The 23190-nt window shown below is 33.2% G+C and overlaps 1 protein-coding gene across 3 annotated transcripts in view; it reads right to left on the minus strand.

Moving 5' to 3' along the window:
• The window catches only part of LOC145296668 (F-BAR domain only protein 2-like), a 218725-nt gene that overhangs the window by 16265 nt on the left and 179270 nt on the right, over positions 1-23190 (minus strand). For all 3 annotated transcript variants that reach the window (XM_080142609.1, XM_080142611.1, XM_080142610.1), the window contains 5 exons: positions 20988-21055; positions 13717-13889; positions 8716-8927; positions 5942-6144; positions 2673-2828 (listed from right to left, as the gene is read on the minus strand). In XM_080142609.1, the coding sequence (XP_079998735.1) occupies positions 2673-2828; positions 5942-6144; positions 8716-8927; positions 13717-13889; positions 20988-21055 (812 nt within the window). The remainder of the gene's footprint in view (positions 1-2672; positions 2829-5941; positions 6145-8715; positions 8928-13716; positions 13890-20987; positions 21056-23190) is intronic.

Consider the following 23190-nt stretch of genomic DNA (forward strand, 5'->3'; position numbering starts at 1 on the left):
ATAAGAAAATCAAATTTTATAAGTATCCAAGAAGTAACTGACTCGCCCACCATTTTGAAATAAATATAAAAATTTGTGTTGTAATGTCTGAATTTTTATTAATTGCTTAAAAATGTTCTTTCTACAAATAAAACTACTTGATTAATTAATATGATTTTTAGAATGTGATATTTTTATTTCATCACAGGTATGTACATCATACCGGTTTATCTTTATTTTTGTTTTTTTAATATAAGGGGAAATTCAGGACAATAAAGCAAAAATAGCCCCCACCCACCACCACCACCAAAAAAAAATTCATAAAACAAAAATGTCATAAAAATGTCTGATCAGATTTGAAAAAAATGATGCTAATATAGTATATGTCACAATTGAAAATCATATTTCAAGTAAAAAATGATGCTAATATAGTATATGTCACAACTGAAAATCATATTTCAAGTAAAAAATGATGCTAATATAGTATATGTCACAATTGAAAATCATATTTCAAGTAAAAAATGATGCTAATATAGTATATGTCACAACTGAAAATCATATTTCAAGTAAAAAATGATGCTAATATAGTATATGTCACAATTGAAAATCATATTTCAAGTAAAATCATTTTGATCTAACATAGCATGTAGAAATAAGTATCCTCACCAAAAATTAGGAAAAAATGATAGCAATTGAACAAGAACAGAGTATCATCATCCATTTTATTGTCTAATTTTTTTATAGTCAAGTGTTGGACGTTTTCTTACTGCTTGCAGTGTGATGATGTATGGAAGTGAAACCTGGCCAGTGAGGGTTGAGGACATGCGTTGCATGGAGAGAAATAATGAGAATGATAACTTCAGGGGAAGATTAAATCTGGGCAGTATAGGAAGATGAATGCAGGACAGGAGACTTTGATGGTATGGTCATGTTGAAAGAATGGGTAAGTAGATGTAGTACAGTTAAGGTAACAGATTCAATAGCAAAGAAAACATGATAGGAAGTCATAAAAATGGGTTTGAGAGAAGGAGGGATAAATAAAGACAGAGTCTAGTTTGAAAGACAATTTCTTAAAACTATGCCAACATGTAAAATAGAGTAGAAAGTGAACGTTGGGTTTATTTTCAGCAGTTTTGTAACTTTCGCTTTCCTTATTTTGCCCTTTAGTCCTCACATTCCACGAGCAATGTTTTTGACAACAGAGGAAAAATTGCTGTTTTCTGAGTTGGAATATATATATATATATATATATATATATAATATTATCGACGGTTATTGATGGGTTTTTTTAGCTCCTTTATCAAGTGGCTTCATGCCTTGTCTGGAGGGATTTCCATTATAAAAAAATGAACATTAAACCAAATATGATAATGGTTAAGGCTGTGACAACAGAATATTCTTTTCATTCTTTTGACTCTCAGGTATATATCTAACACAGACACACATAATCAACTGAGAACCACATCCGTCTATATAAAAACATATAAGATATTAATGGATATATATACTCAAAAGTCAAAACAATAAAAAAAAGATGCTATTATCACAGCCCTTATAATCATGCAATCTCAGTGTCCAAATCTTGAGCATTGATTGCATTCAAATTCCACTAAGATTTTTGTTGATGGTTTACATCCAACTTTTCTGCTGCCTTCCACCTCAAGATCTTTGTATTTTCTTATCCAGGGGTTGCTACTCTTAACATGGCCAAAACAACATAGCCAATTAATCGTCAAAAGTTCATCAAGCTTTGATATATTCAGCCTTGCTAACAGGGTATCAGAGCTGATGTGTCGCCATTCATTTTTTTGTGGACTGTTATCCTCATCTTGATAGTTGTTTCATGTTTCGGCCAACTTATCCTCTGGCCTTCTTCAGGTGGTTAACCATAACGGGATAGGAATGCTGAGTCTTGTAACTGTATTGCCAATAATTATTGCTTTCCATAACTAATCCTCTGGCTTGCTTTCTTATCGTCAGAAAATTTTTACCTAGAACCATAGTCATTGCCTCTATCCACTGTGCCACAGGACATAGAGGGTGATTGAGGTTGGATTTTATGGTCTTATAAATCCAATTTTGCAATCTTATTTGGTTTTTCCTTGTTGGGTCCATACCGAAGAGTATATTATTTTTTTATTTATTGGAATCCTTTGAGACAAGGTCTTCATAATCTTTGTATTCATTTTTTTTTTTTGCAGACTGTTATCCTCGTCTTTATTGTTATTGTTGTTTCACCATGTTTCGGCCAACTTATCCTCTGGCCCTCTTCAGGTGATTAACCACAACAGGATAGGGATGCTGATTCTTGTATAAAACTGTATCCCCAGTAATTGTTGTAGTTGTTGTCCAACTAATCCTCTAGCCTGCTTTCGGTTGGATTGAAATTAAATAATTGATATGTCAGGTTTGACCTGACATATCAATTATTTATCTGATCATTGCTTTGTCATTATGTGAAAATGGACAATTTAAAAGTAAATATTTCAGAATCATTGAAAACAAAACAAAAAAAAACTTTATCAAATTGTTTCATGTCAGGGATAGAAGTTAAAAAAAAACTCAGATCAATAAGAGTTGGGCATCCATCAACCAACTTGCCCTGGATCAGAAAGAATGGAAAAATAAGTCACATGGCACCGCAAGCAGAAGATGCGACTTATGATAAGATGAAAAGATGAAGAATAACGTACTGAGATATCAACTGAGTATTAAACCGGACATGCTCCAAACGGGCAGCACCATTCACTCGAAAACTAAGCATGGATGGAGAAGGGTTTTCTGTCAGCACCTTGATGATTCCAGCAGGAAAGGACATCATTAAATTACCTGTCAGTGATACATTGCACCTGAAGAAGAAAACCAACAAATATTGTGTTTAGGAAGATTATAACAAGTTTATTATGTAAGAGTTGAAATGGCAGTCGACATGTGGTAATAAGTTAAAAACTTGAAAAATTATATCTTCATTTATTTAGATGGCAATCTTCATTTCACTAAAGATTAAACACTTTTTTTCAGATGATTCGGTAAAACATAGCTGGTGTTGAAATTTTTCTTTTAAAACTTCTCTCTCCCTTTATCTCTCTCTCTTCAACTACTCTCTTCTTTGGCAAATGGTTTAATATAATAAAAAGAAAAATAGATTAATGACTGACATATTTTCAGTATTGTTTTTAAAACAACTACAAGTAAGAATAAAAGAGTACGTCTTCTTCCTTCCCCATGCACTGCTTTGGTAATCCTGAAGGAATGAATATTAAAAGTTTTCTTTTTGTCTTTATTTTTTTAACTATGATTAGATCAGGGTTAAACTAGTTATGGGACAATTTCAAAATTTTTCTAATTTTGATACAATTACCGATTATTTTCTATATTCCGATTCTTTTTAAATATTGAGATATTGAATTCAGTTGTTCTTTGAAGTTTTGGACTACAATAAAAACCTATGTAATATATGTATATATTTATAATGTATGTATATATTTTTGCAAATGTAAAAATAAACTTGAGAGAGCGGTAACCTTTATATTTTAGTTTTTTCAAATAATTTAAAATCAATAAATATTTATCATTTTATCATTGGTACAAAGAATAAAAAAATTAAAAGAAACGTTTGTGGAATCAGAAAACAGGCACAGTTTTTTTCCAATTCTGATATCTCAAAAAGTTCTGATTTTTCCACTTCCTAGTTCCGATTAATTGTCCCAAATACTAGGTTAAACAGATTCTGATAATATAAGGTTTGTAAGAGTATCTGATGCACACATCTAGCAGGGACACTCACACAGAATTATAGCTTTCCTTTACATTATAGACTAACATGGTTAACTGGTGGTGCCCGGGAGAGGCATAGACAACAAATAGAAAAGTCAAAAATTGTAAGATTTTTCTTTTAAAACTTCTCTTTCTCCACCTCTCCACTGGAAAAATAAATTATTGACGGATTAGTACATAACTTTTAAAGAGGAAATAGCCAAGCACCCCCTCCACTTTTTTTTTTAATCAGTCAAAATATGTAAACGTGCAATTGAGCACATTTGCAGTAAAAACATCGGAAAGCATCATGGTATCACATTGATTGAAAGAATAACGACTCAAATGGCTTGAACATGTTCTGAGGGTCAACAATGACATTGTTGCAAAACTTGTCTCCATCCTTAAAGTTGCTGGAAAGGGGTCGATGCTGAGATGGACAGATACCCTGCACAAAGATCTCTGTAAAATTGATCTTCACCCACACCAAGCCTGTGATCATGTCAAGTGCTGACAAAAATCTATCACTTCAGACAGGCAGGGGGGGGGGGAGACTTCTTCAGTCTTTGACAGACTATGGATACCTACGAAGGGGTGCTTGCGCATGAAATTTTTGTGGCAGGAGATGCGCAATATCCTACCATATCTCTCCTGAGTCGGCATTGTTAAATACCAGTGGCAAGTGAAGTGCATGTACAGGACGACTGCAAACAAATGCTGAGATAAGCGGAGAGCACATACAGCACCTAGAATTCCCAAACAGAAATAGCTTACGATTAATGTATAAGGAAAAGAAGGTTTAAATTTGATTTTTGTCGACTAACAAATGATTAGAAAAAAGTGCTTATATTTTTTTTTAAGTGACTATGGTGGAAAAAAAAATATCACCTTTGTGGGTGTGTTTTGTATATGTTTTTTTTTTAAACTTTTATCTGAACACACACATAAATTTCTTTCGTTAAATTCAAAACACTTCATTTTGACTTTCGCTGTTGTAATTTAATTTTAAACGAGTCATGATTCATGTACAGACTATCCTTCTTACCAATTTCTTTACGTTATAAGATTTGATATCCTAAAACTTTCAGTAATAATGACAATAAAAAACCTCTACCAATCATCATTTATATGTCATCCTTGTACCATAATTACTTTGTGATATCTGTTCCCCTAAAACTGGCATTCATATTCTCTGAATATGAGATTCGATATCCTAAAACTCTTAGTAATAATCTATATATTAATTCGATAGCGTGTTATTTTTTTTTTTACTAGCCTGGTTGCCCCGTGTTGCCCAGGTGTTTGGAGGGGTGTGTTGAGCACAAAAACAAAAAAAAATGTGGTAATAAGCACGCAGGTTCAAATCCGTACCGTGAAGGAGGAAAAGAAAAGAAAATGTGACATCTTTGCCGTTGCGTCCATCGCCAAACTGGAAGTGGTGAAGGTTTAAATTAAGGCTAGTCAATCGAAAAGAGAGGACGACTTTCGAAAATATTTGCGAAAAAAGCGACCCCTCTCTGTAGAAAAGTGCCCAGTTGAAGGTGAAGGAATTAATGTTTTTAGCTAATTTTTCAATATGTCTCAGAAGGGTCGAGCTTCAAAACAATACTGGTCTCGTGAAACCCCCGTCGCCCCTATCAAAAGTTTTAGGCAGACATACATACATACATACATACATACATACATTTAAACAGACAAGTGAGATTTTATTTATATTAGATGACCTATTTCTTTTAATACCAAGAATTCTCCAGAAGTTTTGGTTTCTATTATAGCTGAAGGAACTCAATATATATTTCTTTGTGAGTTTTGGTTTCGATCCAAGCTGATGTACCCAAGTCATATGGATATATTTTTTATTTTTGAAATTACAAATTTATAATATATAAGAATCAATAGAACATTAACTCTATAACAACATATACGAAATCTGCATAAATTAAAACATATTTAAGCATATTTTGCGACCGGGGTATGCCGGGCGTCCCTGCTAGCTTAGATAAATACTTTTGCAATTTTAACAAAAGAGCTACAATAATATCAAGGCATCTCCATTTACACTGAACATCCACAGAATGCCAACATCAATATATTACATATGAAAAGGTCCACTGTAGAATTTCCATAGTTCTCACTAGTACATAATAATGACAATAAACAACCACTACTAATCATCACGGACATGTTATTCTTGTACCATACTTACTTTGTGGCATCTGTTCCCCTAAAACTGGCATTGATATTCTCTGTGAAGGCCACTGCCATAGGAATGACATCAGCCATTCCTAAAGTGAGGGGACTTGAACCCCGAGAAGAGCCCAACGAGGAGGTTGTGTTGAACAGGGAACTGGAGCCATCAGGAGGGGAGATCAGGGTAGCTGGACTTATACGTCCAGGACGTAGAGGCACCTGAAAAATAATGACAGCATAACAAAATGTTACTAAGCAATGACTCATCATAATTATCCAAACAACATGAGTTCATTTTTCTGATAAAAGACAAGAGCAAGAAAATGCTTAAAAGGTGAAAAATAATAAAGAAATTTGGATCAGAATTTTTGGCTCTTGTCCAGAATTCCCCTATATTAAAAATAAAAGCAAAGAAAAATCAGTACGAGGGAGGTCAATGAGAAAAGGGTACAAAGTCGTAGCACTCCTGGAACCAAGCTTGGGTCTCTTTGGACTTGTGGGCCGGCGCAGAGTTCTGCAACCACCTGATTGCACCAAGGGATCACCACTCTCTTCAACACATCCGGGTACACTTTGGTGTTGACTTTCAAGCTGACTTCAAAAATGTGAGATGGCATGATGTCGCCCTCACTTGAAACCACACTAAAGACCATAACTATGGCCAGAAACTTTGTTTTCATCAACATGGGCACATGCCTGTTATTCGTGGCAATCCAGCAATGCATTTTGAGGGTGCTGGCAATGATCTTGTTGTTATAACTTGGATCAGTAGAGAGCATGAGTTATACAGTGGCACATCTCCAATCTTGATCATTGAACATTGTGTCACTTTCACACATGATAGAAGGCTCTTATTGCTCTTGGGATTTGTACACAACTGGCCAACTAGCAAATGGCTTGCAACAATATAAAACTGTATTTCTTCAAACTGAAATGGCATCATGTCTTTTCCCGGGCGACAATTTCATCGTTCCATCCTGTAATGTATGCATATATATCTATATTTCATGATCTTTTTGGAAGTACAGAATTTTATTACTGGAACTATAAAGGGAAAACATTTTATTATTCATAAGTAAAAGTGTAAAACAAAAGGCCAGACAACCGATTTTGCCTTTAGTCAACAGTAGTTGTATAGAGATGTTTTTAAAGGGAAAAGAAAACCATATATTTAAAACAAAAACAGCATCATGCTATATATACTATGAGAAATTTGCCCGAAAGATTAATCACATCTAATCCTAACAGACATTCCTTCTGTTTACAAAGGGAGGAGTGCTTTAAACAAATGTAGATCGTCTCTAAAATTTTCAGGTGATTTTAACATTCATCCAAATGAAAACAAAATATGAACAATCATGACTCAAGACAGTAAATGAATACTGAAATCCCTTGCACATGTTGAGTTGTTAATCAAATGGTCCATAATAGTAAACATCTGTATGTATTATATAGAATATCTGTTGGATGGAAGGTTCTATTCTTAATTTTACTAGGTATAACATGTTGAACTGTGTGTGGGTGTGTGTCATAAGACCATGTATACCTCCGCTTAACCTCGTCAACTCCAACATGATGTAGGTGAATTTCTTTTTTCTCCTTTTTTGGCTGTGTTCTCTCTCACATTGTCGAGGGGACATACATACAAATCCATAAAATTAAAATAAAATACAAAAAAAACAAACTCCGACACATTCAGCAAATATCAGTTGTACTCTGGGTGTGCATGTGACACAATTGACTCTCTGAATGCTAAGGTGCACATACTTTATCAAGGCCTCTTTGTCGTCGGTTGACGTCAGCTCATTTCAACTTACTTAGCTTTTGGCTGTTTTGTTTTATGGCATATCAACCCTTTTCAGATTATTTAATGCCAAATCCAGTTATTTTGGAAACAGTTTTTATGCTTCAAGTTCTTTATATCTTCAAATATTTATTTTTAGAGTTTGGTTTGGTTGTTTTATGGCATATCAACCCTTTTTGGGTTATTTAATGTCAAATCCAGCTATTTTGGAAATAGTATTCGTGTTGCATCCAGAAGGTCTTTATTCTCCAAGCTTTTTGTATCTTTAATGGCTAGTTTGTAGTGTTTGGTTTGGCTGTTATATAGTAGATTTTATCGTTTTTATTCCCCGTCCTGCAGAACATGAATGAGTTTTGCAATGGGAGAGGGGAAAGGGTAACAGTATTAATGTTTGGTACATTTTAAGTTAGGAAACTAGTCAGGAAGTGGAAACGGGAACAGGGAAAAAAGGGCAGAAGGTGGGTTGTTGTTTTTGTTTTTGCAGAACATAATTAAGTCTTGCAAAAAAAAGTAGAAAAACAAAAAGCATCAATGTTAGGTGCATTTCGTCTCAGGAAGCCAATATCTTCAGACAGCCTGATATGGTAGCACCAGTTACTTAGCTTTTGTCCCAAATCACTGTCACATACTTTTTGTATTTCTTTGTGAAAAATTTCTTAGCCATTGTTCCACCAATAAACCTACTTTTTCCTTTTTTTGAGTCACATTTCTTTTTCTCTTTCTTCCCTACTTCTTAACATTAACGGAGGAACGACATTGATATGTGGGTGTTATGTGCAGATGTGCCAGAATGCATCATGTGCCCTGTGTTGACTCACCTGGTTGAACGATTCAAAAGAAATCCACCTGGGAGACTGCGGACTTGATTGGTAGCAGTTAGAAAAATAAGAGATGGGGGAATCAATCAGTGATGGAGGAGACGAGAATAAGATGTCTATGAGGCTGGAAGATGATGAAGATGACGAGCAGGAAAGATGATTACTCACCTGTGGGAGTGGGGTCTTGGTGCGTGATGGCGGTCTTGGTGGGGGAGGGAAAGCAGGATGGACAACAGGTGCAGATACAGCAGGCGCAGCTGCTGCAGAACCGACTGGGGATGTGGCTTGACTAGAAGTGCCTAGGACTTTGGAACTGGGGGGAGGGGGAGGAGGCAGTGTACATGTGTCATGATTGGTGCCACCAGCTGCGTCACTAGCATCTGAAAGAGAGAGAGAAAAGGGCATGAAACCATACTTTCAGCCAAATATTATATAAATATTATATAAATATTATATAAAGTGCCACATAAAATTATATATTATATAAAGTGCCACATAAAATTACTTTTCAATTCAAACTCAGGTTTTTGTTCTTAATGGAACACAAGAAAATAGAGCTTTTCATACAAGACATTTTTCAGTTCTTGTCCAGAATTCCCCTCTATTTAAAAGCACAAAAATAAAGAAAAATCTATATAATGCATGTACTCATGTTGGAAAATATTACATTCCAAAAATCATATAAACTAATCACGTAGTTTTATTTTTAACTAAGAAAATCAAATTTTATGAGTATCAGAGAAGTTGTCTGTTTAGGTTGTTATTTTGGGAGAAAAAAAAGCTCAAAAAACAAGGGAGATTACTCAGCAATAATTCAAAACTATGTTGTAATGCCTACAAATTCTCATTAATCATTTAAAAATGATTTTCTTAGCTTAAGTGGTAAGGGGTAGAACCTTTTTCTCACAAACATCTACTTTATGGTCATATCTCCAGACTTATAAATAGGAGTCTCCTCTTACAAATTTAGGTTATTTTTCTTAAAACAAAAAATATACTTAAAAAAATATAATAAAAAAGAAATAAAGTAAAATTAAAGCTGATTTCAATATCTAAAAGATTTGCCTCTGAACTGTGTGGCTCCAAGTTGGGAAGAAATTAGGAGAGTTTTCTTTATTTTAAATTTTTTTATAGAAATCACTCCAAACAGAATATGAAGCCACTTGATGTAAAGAGCTAAAATGAATAAAAGACGATTATCAAAAAGAAAAAATATGCCTGTTGGCCTTAGTCTTGAAAATACCTAAAAACTCTACATTTCGCAGGCTTTAAAAGACTAAGAAAGTTAAAAGTGGCACACAATGAGAAGATCTGTAATTTTGGATGAATTCATATAGGGTATAACAGATTTAAATTTATCTACATATAAAATATATACTAATATACAATCTATATCTATAAATATAAAAGCGAAAATGTGTGTATGTATGTATGTATGTGTGTGTGTCTGCTAAAAACTTTCGACAGACACAACGAAAATTCACAAACTTGGTATCATATTGAAGCCCCATCCTTCGCACGAAAAATATCGAAAAATTGGCCAAAAACGTGAATTTTTTCACCCCGAAATTGACAATTTTCGACAGGGGAGGAGGGGTTAACAAAAACAGTCCTCTTGTGACGATGACGGGTTCTATGCATGCGTCAGATGACGTCATGACCTGATTTACTTTGAATAGCTGAAAAACTGACTAAATTTCATGCACGTCGTGTTAGCTCAGTTGGTTAGCGTGTTGGTTCATTATCTAAACGTTTTGGGTTCGAATCGTGGTGTGAGATGTCTTTTCTTTTTTTTTTTCGATTTTTTAATTTAACCAGTGTTATTTAAGCCATTTTTCATGTAACATTCGTTTTTCTGTTTTGTTTTTTTTACTTCGATTATCCACCCCCGACCACACACCCAAAACACCCAGGTACCCACCGATTTTTTAAATTTTAATATCGAAACAGACTTATTTAAGCCATTTTTCACGTTTCTTTTTTGTTTTTTCGATTTTTACATTTAACATTGTTAGTTTGCCTTACGTTAGATTTTTTTGTGTTTTTTTTTTTCAATGTTTTGATTACCCCCCCCCCCCGCTTAAGTTTTAACATTGTTTTCTTTTTTTACTTCGCTTATAACAAAAAAACCTGGTCATTGACCTTATTTGCTGAATAGCTATAGCTCTACGACTTCCTTGCGCGCACATATCAATTTGGTTCTTACTTAAATAAATTCAAACATCTTTCATTAACTCATTCTGGCGGCCGATTTTATTTTCAAACTTCGCCTCAGGGCTTCGGGTTCGATCCTACCCCCTTCTCCCGGGTTTCTTTTTTATTTAACAGCACAAACACCTCCAAACACCCGGGCAACACCGGGTACCCCTGCTAGTATATATATAAAAGCGAAAATGTGTGTATGCATGTTCGCTTTTTGTGTATGTCTGCAAAAGGATTTTTTTTGGCAGCTTCTCGAGGCCGTCGCTCATTTTTAAAACTTTTTATATCACGTCAAAATCATAATATCTACGAGTTACAAACAGGGATCGCGTGTGTATTTAATTTGCCCAACTCTCAAAAGCTAAATATTCAACATTTTTCGATCTGCGCGTGTAGATTTGCTTTTTTCGTATAATAAAAGCGAAACTAATACGAAGGTTGTTGCATCGTTCCCAGCGCCATCGCCGGAACGTCCAAAAGCAATCAGCTTTGATCAATGCGGTTTTTTTCCTTATATCAGACAACTGCTATTCAATTTGGACAATCCCTTTCAATGGGGAGCTGGTTCCCTCCCTCCCATCATCTTGGGGAAGCCCAAACTGCCCCGCACTAAATGAAAAAACGATCCCGCAGTGAAACAAAGTAAACAAACGCCAAAAAACTGCCCCGTCATCGTAACGCTCCCGCGATGACCTCATTAAGCGTCCAGCTGTCAATCATTTGACTTGACTTGACTCACTTTAATCGCTCTTAACATTGTCGCCGTAGCGCAGGTGTTCAGGCTCAAGGCTCCGAGTTCGAGCACACATGCTCCCCCCCCTCTTTTTTTTTTTTTACAATCGCTATCGTTAAGTTTCCTTTTTGTTCTGATTTACCCACCCACCCCAAAAAGACACACACCTACAAATACCCGGGCAACGCCGGGTACCCCCCCCCACTAGTCCATATATATAAAAGTGAAAATGTGTGTGTTTGTCTCGCAAAAACTTTTGACAGAGACGACAGATTTTCACAAATTCATTTTGAAGCTCGACATCTTGGACGACAAATATCGAAAAATTGGCCAAAAACATTAATTCCTTCATCCTAAACTGGACTCTTTTCTACAAGGAAGGGTGCCGAAAAAATCGTTCCTTCATTTTCTCTCCTCCTGCTACTAAGACAATGATGTCATGTTTGACCTAGAAAACATTGACGTTAGTTTAAACCACCTGCAAGTGTTTTTAAAGGTTTAATTTTATCCGTCCTCAATTGTATGCCTCTTTGGCATAGGGGTAACGTGTCAGGCTTTTTTTTTTTTCGCCTTAACCTCGATGCTTCGTGTTCGAGCCTATCTTCCTACCTAAACTTTTTTTAGTTCTTTTACACCTTTTTTTTTCCTTTTTTTTTTTACGTTTGTTCACTGTTTTGCTTTGTTTTGGTTTTTCCAATTTTCTTTAACATCATGTGTTTTTATAATATTAAAATAGGGTCACCCTCACGAGTTAACGGGGGTCGCCTATCTATTTAATTTGCTCGACTTTGAAAAGATAAATATTCAACATTTTTCGATCGCTGCATGTGCAACTAATTCTTGCTGCATTTTTCCCCGAAACGTCCGAAAGCAATCAGCTCTCCTTATATCAGACAATTTCTATTCAATTTGGACAATCCTCTTTTTATGGGGAGCTGGTTTTCCCCACAACATCTTGGGGAAACAAAAAAAAAAAATCCTGCCTTGCAGTAAATAAAATACTGCCCCGCAGTCAAAGTTGACCTCATTAAGTACGGGCACCTGCCAAGTTTTAATACTTAAATAAATTCAAACATGTTTCCGTTACTATTTCGTGGTGGCACAGTGGTTAACATTGCACGTTTTTTTTTTCACACCTCAATTTCCAACTTCGACTCAAGGGTTCGGGTTCGATCCTTCATACTCACCTACCAAAACTTTTTTTTATTTTAAGATTTACCTAAAATCACACACACCTCCAAAAACCCGGGCAATGCCGGGTACCCCCCGCTAGTACATATATAGGTGCAAATATTTAGCACAAATGCAACATTCCAACTTTCGGTCATTGAAGACTACTATGAATGCCTGCCAATATGACATTTATAAGCACTTGATTTCCTTAAATTTTTATGTTAATTGCCGGTGGCCTTGAGGTAACATGCTAGCCTATGAAGAGTGGCTTTGTGACTGGGTTTGAATCTTCTGACTAGCAATAATTACCACTTCTTAGACTGATGATTGTTTAAGCATAAAAGACTAGTGTTTGAAGGTATAAAATTAATTATTTAAAATATATATATATATATATATATATATATATATATATATATATAGTAAAACTGGTAATTAGTAAAAGCCTGAAGAGAGTGCTCAATACTATTGCAGAGCAAATATGTGTTTTATTTTTTTATTACCATTTTATCTGTTTGGTTACATATGTTTCAGATGTTGGACCATATTTACGATCCAACAGCCTCGTCAGACTGGTTTTCTGTAAGGCTGTTGGATCATAAACATGGTCAAACATCCGAAAAATATGTAAACAAACAGATAAAATGGTAATAAAAAAATAAAACATATATATATATATAAAATGTATGCACACACACAAATCATACATAGAAATCACATTGAAATAAAAGAAAAAAAAATAGAAAATAGAAGAGTATGCAAATTACTAAATTTAGAAATAGGGAATCATCCATTGTGTTAAGTTGTGTATATAGTCTTGAAAAAAACTAAAGCTTGCTTTAGGTAGGAGGAAAACAGCAGGAATAGAAATGCACAAGCCAACAGTCCTTAGAAGCTGGAATAGGATATTTGTTGATTTATATGTATTTTATTATGTACCACTTTGCCAAAGTCAAGATTCTATGAGAAACAGTAACGTCAAATACATAGAAATTTTTCACTGATTAAAAACAGACCCAAGTTCAAATTGTTAAGAGATAAGAAATAACAATTCTACTTACTGGAACTTGATAATGTTGTAGTTGAGCCACTATTGGAAGTGTGTGAAGTAGCATCGGCTTGTGAAGATATCAGCGGAGAAGGAAGATTGTAAGTGTTGCCACTAGTGGGTGTAGAGGCAGCACTAGAGTTGAAGAGGTCCAATTTAAGAAGGTCATGGCTGGGTTTGCTCGGACTGAAAATTTACAAATTGAATCATATTAAAAGTTTTTAAATCTTCAAGACAAAAAAAAACAGATCTTATTTAAGTCTTCAAATTTTTGTGTCTAGGTTGTGCTGGGTTTCCTTACTCCAGACAAGTTTTATAGTCTTATGGACAAAAATACAAGGAATGTTCCAAAAGTAATGCCTCCTATTTTTTTTTTATTCTGCTCGAATGGATCAGAGGGGATTGTAAATTACAGTTTTATCATAACTGAACTTATGCGTTTATGACCTGAAAGTTTCATCTCTCTGTTACAGATATTGATGGTGTGAAATTTATAAAAAGCAACTAGTCATAAATGTACATCAGAAGTAGAGATGAGTCACTGAATTCCTGGAAAAAGTGCTTCAAGAATGATAGTGACTATATAGAAAGAAAAAATCTGGAGCATAAAAGGCTGCTTGTTTTAATGGTACCACTTCCATCTTCATAGCTCTTCAACTTTTTATGTTAAAAAAAAAAAAAAATAGGCTTTACTCATGCAATAAATTCAGGCAGAATATGGGATGCACAATCCTAGTTCAAGAATGAAAATAATTTAATAACAAAAAAGTTGATTTAATTTTAATAAAAGAAAAAAATGTTTATTTAAAGTTTTTTTCCATCATTATGCAGAGTATACATAACAAAATAGAATAGTTTAAAAAGTCTTGATTTTAAAACTTCATACAGATTCTCTCTTGCAACTGGTTCAATCTATTAATATAAAAGGTAGTTGTTAATGTGTGTGTGTGTGTGTATTTGTAGTTTTTGACTTTTAGCTGAGCACAAAGTTGGTTATTCTTGATCAACCTTGCCTGGAATAATATCTAAAATTTAGAAAAAAAATTATCAATTCTCTGAGGATCAACTAGACCAGTTTTCATTGCAATTTTTCAATGTTATTATGTACTAAATTGGAAAGAAAATGTCAACAAATATCCATGGTTGTTAGTTTAAGAGATCCTGGAGCTAACACTTTATTTCATTACAATTTAAATTCATATTCGAGGGCTCTTTAAAGAATAGACATTGTTCCCTTTATGGCTGCTATATGTATTTCATTACAGCTTGGTGTTCCAAGGATTGTTTCCAAGTACCTCTTAAGATTTTATTTTTCATTAGGACAGTTGCTCCTATCACAACTGGTATTATGTTCATTTCTTTAAGGGACCACCTCGTTTTTAAATTATTCTTTAGGTCCTGATATTTTGTTATTTTTCCACGTTCAGCTCTATTCAGGCTATAATCATTTGGGATGGTGACATTGATAATAAGTGTAGTTCTTTCAGGCTTGTTCAATATTACAATGTCTGGTTTAATGGCCTTGTCTTTTATGTATCTGCCTGCCTGTATGTCTTTGTCATAGAACACTGTCATTTTTCTGTTTGATGTCATCAGTAATGGTTCATCACAGATGTGTGTGTGTCCAGCTATAGAAGAATGTGCAGCAGGGGAAGGGAAAGAGGAGAAAACGAGAGAAGGATAAAGAGATAGAAGTTTTAATAAAAATGTGCTATACTTTTGACCTGGGGAATGCTGGTATAATAGAAAGGTAAAAAAATAATTTAAAACAATAAGAAATCTGACGGAATGCTACTAAGAATAAACAAAAAAGTAATTTCCTCTCACCCTACACTAACCTGATCTCTGGTTACCTCAAGGGAATTAATATTACAGTATTTGTTATCATAACCAGTTCATGTTACACTGAATTTGATGATGCAAGGTTTGTAAATATATTGTATATATTATTTGGCCTACTATTTCTCATCTTGTATGTTATTTGCAAAACATTTCAGTTGATGTAATGCTTGACTTTATATTATTTGGATTCTTCACAATTAGTTATTGTATTCATATGCATCATCAAAACAATTCTAATAAAAGTTACCTAAAAAATTCCAAAACAAAAAAAACACACACACAAGATTGAATGACATCTACAAGAGAAACATAGAACCTTTCGAATGTTAAGAAACTAAAGCTTTAGAGAGAAGAGATACCTATTCTCACCATTACTCATCATCAACCCTTATCCTCGAATGGCCTTTGTGCCTTGATAGGCAGTGGCCCTACTAGTAAAAAGAAAAAAGATGAAGATGCCTGTGTACTATAAATTGAAATCGGAATATTGTTTTTGTTTATTGAAATTCCTATGATACAACAAGCAAAGCAATGTAGGAATCTGCCAGAACAATACAGAAGCATACTCCTTGAAAAAAAAAACAAAAAAAACAAACAAAAAAAAACACACACACACACACACACAACAAGGATTGAATTACATCTACAAGAGAAACATAGAGCGTTTTGAATGTTATGAAACTCTGAAGCTTTAGGGAGAAGAGATAACACCAAAGCAACTTAAAAATAAATGAATAAGAAATAAATAAAAACAAAGCGGGGTATAAATGTTAAGAAAAATAAACTAATAAGTCACTTTGGTTGCAGTATTGGTTAAGGGTATATACATGGCAGCAGTCAGGAATAACAAAAGAATCAGAGCAAGAGAAAAAGAATGCAAGAAAGATTGATTGCAAATAGACTAACAGGTCAGAACGACTTTCTATCTATCAACTTACTAATAGTTTTGAGAGGCATTGAAATACTAGTACGGAAGCCGTCATCTTAATTCATAGGTTTTAGTTCAGTTAACAAAAACAGAGACTGCTTGAAAAAATGTTAAATAAATATTGTTTGAATAGAAAAAGAAAATTAGATTGGTTTTGTTTGTTTTACGATATATGAACCTCTTTTGGGTTATTTGATAGCGAAACATTAATTGTATTATAGTAAACGGTAGTTGAATGTTATTAATGTTTTAGTGAAACCTTCTGGTTATATTTTGTTATATACTTTTGTTTTCTTCAGTAATTCGTAAATTCTTTCTGGATCTACCTTGTTAATTATTTTCCTGATAATGTCTCATTTGGGTTTTGAAATGAAGAGAAAGAGGAAATTTATCCACCTGAGAGATAGTAAAGAAATGAGCTCTTTTTATTTATTTACTTTTAATTTACAATTTGTTCATGAATTTAAAAACAGCAAAAAAATTTGGTGTATTAATGGGAGAAAGAGAATGGAAAGCAAAAGAGACCAAGCAATCACCTAATTCTTTCTGAACTGTTGCTTTTACCTTGTATATGTTCCTTTCTAGTTAGTTTTTATTTCTTCAGAAAATTAATCAGCAAATATTTTAAGAAAGATTTAATAACTTAAGCGTTTTTTTTATTAAATCACTTTAAGTAATTAGTTAATACCAAAAATAAACTATTGCATATATACAGGAAAACTAGAATAATAAAATTACAAATGAATAAGACCAAACATAAAAATAATGTGAAGTGTTCAAAAATAGTTGTTCAAATTAGGTATTCAAATAACTGTCTCTGAGCCTTTTGTCTATACGATATGCATTTCAAAATATGTTATACTAGCGCGCAGGAAGGTGTGGGGGGAGGGGGGGTGATTTTTGTCCAGTCGTAAAATACACTTAAATATGATATTTTAATTTGTCCAGATTTCATATATATATATATAAGTCGTGATTTCAAAAGTAAAAAAAAAAGTATTTGGATGCCATCAGCTAGAATCAAAACCGAAAGCAAAACTATAGCATTAAAAGCTGGTGATGTTACCACTGTACCAACGTGACGCGAATATGAACTGATTAAAAACAAACAAAGATGAATGTACAAAATGTATAACGATTTTTTCATTTTTGTCCCCTTGTTGACTGTAAAAACTATTTTAACGGCTAAAGACCTATAAAAGAATCATCCATATAAAATCCAATAATTTGAAGCCCTTAGTGCCGCTCTGCGACATTTAGTTTTGGAAGAGATGGAGTTTGAAAATATGGAGACAGACATAGTGAGTTTTATAAATTAGATTATTGATTTAACAGTCGTTTTGATGGTACTGTAGAAATAATAAATGGAACAAAACTTTCACATTAATTCATTTAGATTAGAACAATACTTGCTCCTGAACAGGACAGTTTTGCACCACTTTGTCGTCTTCCAAACATTAAAATCAGTATATAATACTAAGCCTTACATATAAAGAGTGTTTTTTTAGAGACAGAAAACGAAGATAAATCACAGCAAAATAATTTTATTATATAAATATGTTGTTTATTTGAAAGATTAATTTTTGCCATTTATAATTTAAACACAATTTCGGCCATAGAGAATCATGGCTCACACATTGGCGTAATCTATAGGTTCAATTTTCAAACTCCATGCATTAAATTAGGCTGTATTTCGGCAGTAACACGTCAAATGTTGTCTTCAAAGCATCTGGTTTATCAGCGTAGCTATGAGACTTTACATATCCCCAAAGAAAATAACCTAAAGGAGTTTACTTGTACGAACTAGAGGGTCAGTTAACAGATCAATTTTGTGAAATTATTTGTTCATCGAGTGTTTCCCTTAGTAAATTGATCGTATTATTTGAAATTTGTAAATTCAGCTCAGGTGTCAGTTCTTTCATGATGAATTGCTAAACCAAAATGAACTCAAAATAACCAATAGTTGCCAAATATACAATTAAAGAAAATAGAGTTGTCAATTTATAGTTTGCCACATCTAAAAAAAAAAAAAAATGAAACACTTTGGAGAATGCTTATTCCCATTTCAATCAAAATTCATTACATTAGCAATACATATGGCCGTTAAAATGCTTTGGATAATCACAGATTTCAAGGGATTTCTGCTAAAATAGTCATATTTTAAAAACCAAAGCACTTTAAGTCTTCAAAATACCACCGCTTTGTTCGGAAATGAATATACTTTCAAATGAAGTAGTAAATAATAACATACATTATATATTTTTAGAGTTTTAAGCAAATAAAGTGATAAAAATGTGAATATCATAAAACAGCATTTTCGGTAAGATCTTGTAAATCTGGTTATAAAAAAAATTCTTACATGTTTAGTTAGAGCTATTTTGTTATCAACCATACAAATATTTTTAAAAATTGGGTAGTAGTAAATTTAAAAATATTTTAACAAGCAAAAATGTGAAATATGATGTTTTGTTTCACGTGTACGAACGGTACAAACACTTCTAATTTTCGAAGGAAACTAATCTACCCGATTATTAAAAAAAAATTTTTTTTTAAATAATCAATATTTAAATATTTGTAGGAGGTGCTCAGTTAAAAAATAACAACAGTAGGAAAAGACATGAAATGTAATTAAAAATCAAAATAACATTAATTCAAAATTTTTAACAATTTGTCAGCTTTAGCAAAAACTTGTTTCTTTTTTTATATTTAAATAGAATTTAAATACTTGATATTTTTCCAAGCATCATGTTTTCTGTTAGACGGACGTCACTTTTTTAAATAACATTTATTTTTGTCTGTTTGTCATAATTCTTGTAAAGTTTCACAATGGGTATCAAACACCCTCTTAAAAAAAAAACTCGCTTAATTCTATGTCTAATCCTAGGTATGAGTGGCAAGCCTCCTCCTAAAACCTTTAGCCTTAACAATAACGCTAAGTACAAATGGCAGAGCTCCCCACTAAACAAACTTCCTCTGTGAGCTCATATAAACGTTAAAAAAAGCATAAAAAACGTTTAAAGAAAAGTGCACATGATTAACCTCCCCCCCCCCAAAAAATAAATAAATAAATAAATTGATCAACTTTCCTAAAACACTAGGATCATCTTGAAATGGTGAATTATTTTACATTTATGTGAAACCAACCCCCACTCTAAATTCAAAAATTGTTTTTGTTTTGTTTCTATCAAGTCTTCAGGATGTTCACACATAATTTTCCTTAGCCCTATCATTAACCCAAAGTCAGAGTGGCAACCTCCCTACTTCTCATAATTGCACAAAGACCCTCTTAAAACCACGCATAATCACCTTTTAGAAAACAAACAAACAAACAAAACATCCAGGATTTATCTATCATAAAAAAAAGGGGGGGTAACTGCCCTAAAACGCTTGAATGATTCAAAATGAGAAATCATTTTACATTAAATTCTAAAATAATTTTTGTTTAATCACATATTTTGGAGAGGTGGTCAGATGGGGGGGGGGATAACAATATATTCATTTTTAACCAATCCTAGATTTCGATTTCAGTTTTTGGCACATAAAATGCATTACAATTAACTTTGAGTTCTCTAACTTCTTTTCTTTTAATGAATACACAGCATTTTTAAGCAATCACAGCATATTTATGTGCATTTACTGCAGATTATTTGGAAACCATTAATTTCTGGAGATTTTCAATAGCATATACAGATTCCTTGCACAAAAATACACTTATATGGCAAATTTCATTGCTTAGTCTTGTGTTTTAACAAAGATATAGCATTTTTACTGAAAAAGTAGTACAAAAAATGTGACAAAACGCATATGGTCTTAAAGAGGGGAAAATATTCAAACACGCAGGACATAAAAATAGTCATAACTTCCTTGATATTAATTGGATTTTAAAAAATTTTACAGATTCTTTCTTAGCTTATCAAGCTCTTTCTATATATACCAATTAAATTTTTTCATGTGTATTGCTAATTACATGATTAGAAAATGTCTAATATTTAAGAGGCCTTGAAAATAAATTGAAATTCAAAGAAAGTGTAACCCACATTACAATCCCCTCAGCCTAGCAAATGTGTTCTAAAAATTCATTTTGATTGAATAATTAGTAAAATAAAAAAAATTTTAATACAGTTATTTTTGTTTGGGCCCTCCTCCAGTCAATATATCTTTACCATATCCATAAACGGTTTTTGAAAATAGTTATGAAAAAAAATTCACAAACTTCAAAAAAAATATGGGGTTCAGGATTGGGAATAGGAGTTGTTTTTTTTAATTACTCAATTTCTCCAGACAATTCTGGAATGGTCGACTAGTATACGCATATATACATTAAACAATAAAAATTCCTTATTTTTTAATACCATCCATTGATTATGCATACTGAACCTAAACAATCACTCAAATGTGTAACAAAACATAAGTGTACACTTTCAGTTATTCGCACACATGAAAAATTGGATATAAGATTGAATGAGCCGAGAATATCGATTGTTATGAATATACAAGCAAAACATGATACTTACTCTAGTGTGTCGGATTCTGACTGTGATCGTTTCATCTTTTTGTCTATTGGCGTCTGACTACGTTTTCTCTGGAAAAGAAAAAAAATATATAAAACAATGATGGAAAAATATTACCAACAATAAATTGTGATGCTAGGTAAGACAAACACATTATTTCATTGCCAGGAGGTTCAACACAAGGTCAGGTGTGATTTTAAGAAACCAGCACACTAGGATAAGCACATTCTGGCCTACAGAAAATTCTTGAGCTACCCCATCAACACCTCAGACAATCAACAATAAACCCCTTCTAAGAGAGAAGGTAGAGTCTGGGAGGGTGTACCTCTTAAAATTGAACAGAACAGTATATCGGCTTGAGAACAACAAACAGTGCAGATTCCCAAATTTCATAAGATACATGTGAGAAGGTTTAACTTTACATTGGATGAAAGATGAGGACAGTAGACTGAATAAACCAAATAATCCTTTTTTGATGGATTTTCTTAGAATAAAAAAAAAACAGTTTATTTATCTTCTCGCCATGTGGTTAGATACAAGTTCAGGTGTAGTTTTGAAAAGCTAGAAGCAGCGCACTCTGGTCTAGAAATAATGTCTGAGCAACTCTCTCAACATTCTCTGTAGGGGGCATCCCAGAGAATTAGCAATAAACTAGATTCTTCTGAGAGAGAAGGTGAATCCTATAAGGGTGAACCCCCTAGAACTGCTCGGAAGCGTACATCAGCTTGAGCGCAAAAAAGTCATTAAATGTCGAGGACAAAAAGGAGAAGATAACTCAAAACTGGAAATGAATTATCTTTTTTTGTCAGGACGATAATTAACGATGACTTAATGTTTACTCCTGGACTTTAATTATGCAAATTAACTTGGATATTACTGCAGACTGGATTAATGATTCTTGACACTATTAATACTCTTAACTGAAATTGATTGTTGCAACCCATCTTTTTTTTTATCACCTTCTCTGAGATGTTCGGATGGTCTATAGTGGACAGCAGGAAGTTGCTCTTTGATTTGGGTCAAAAATTCATTTAATAGCTAATATTGATCTTTCATTTATATTCATAGCTCACTATTGCTATTTCATGTAACCCTAACTGCTTCTCATAGAGAAAGTAAAGCCTGTGGAAGGAGGACCTTCTAGGACTAAACAGAATCATATCTCAGCCAGAGAGAGCCATTGTCAGACAGAAAAATGCTGTGTCATAATCTGAGTAAAAAAAAAAAAAAACTATAATCAAAGGGACATAACTGTTAGATAAACAATTATATTTCTTGTCATGATGCAGCTTTAAGCAGAACACTTCAGGCAGTAACACTCAACAAAAACAGGATGATCAAATCGTACAAGATGGTTTCTATGGATACACATTTCACCATGTCTGATTGTACCTCTACTATTTTTAATGTATTTGTCAGTAACCACCAAAATAATCAAAATGATTTATATTTTTTTTTAATTTTCTCATTTTCTTCTAGCTGAGGATGAGGCATCCTGCCGGATGCCAGACATTCACTGGCTATCTCATACATTCCAACTGAGAGATCTCACCGTTCCTTTAAGTGTAATTATTTATATCTTTCTTGCACTTCAGTGTATATTTGTCAGAGGTTATTGACATTTTTTTTCATGAATCTATAATTACTGGAATGATGGAGATTTTCTCAAGATTCCAGTTTCTTTTCATGTCGTGCATAAGACCTTGGTATTTTGTTATCTTTTCCCTCTCATCACTGTTTAACCCACTTCAAACATTGTTTATTTATACCTCAGAATTGTGTACCTTTTATTCATAAACATTGTACGCTGAATTTCAAGTAATACGATACAGCATAATACAATTGGTGATCCATTAATACTCTAGTAGTCATATATATGTTTGGATCAGATCAATTTAGTCACACCCATCATGTTCGATCATCCAGCCAAACTCCTGATACAAATTGAAGCATATTTTAAAACTCTGTTTAAAATAATGTTATTTGTTGCTTAAATCAACATAATATTATTCTTATGATAGATATATTCTATTGATAAAATGTTTGGTTTTTGTCCAAAATTTCCCCGATATTGAAAACAGAAAGAAAACTGTATGATATATGTACATATCAGTGACAGAATGGAAATATCATGTTCCAAAAATCACATAGATTAAGTAGTTTTATATTTAAACTATTAGGCTGCCCAGCGTTACCCTTAGTCATG

The sequence above is a fragment of the Euprymna scolopes genome, chromosome 17 (genome assembly GCF_053919585.1).
Source record: "Euprymna scolopes isolate OS-2025 chromosome 17, ASM5391958v1, whole genome shotgun sequence".
Classification (NCBI taxonomy): domain Eukaryota; kingdom Metazoa; phylum Mollusca; class Cephalopoda; order Sepiida; family Sepiolidae; genus Euprymna; species Euprymna scolopes.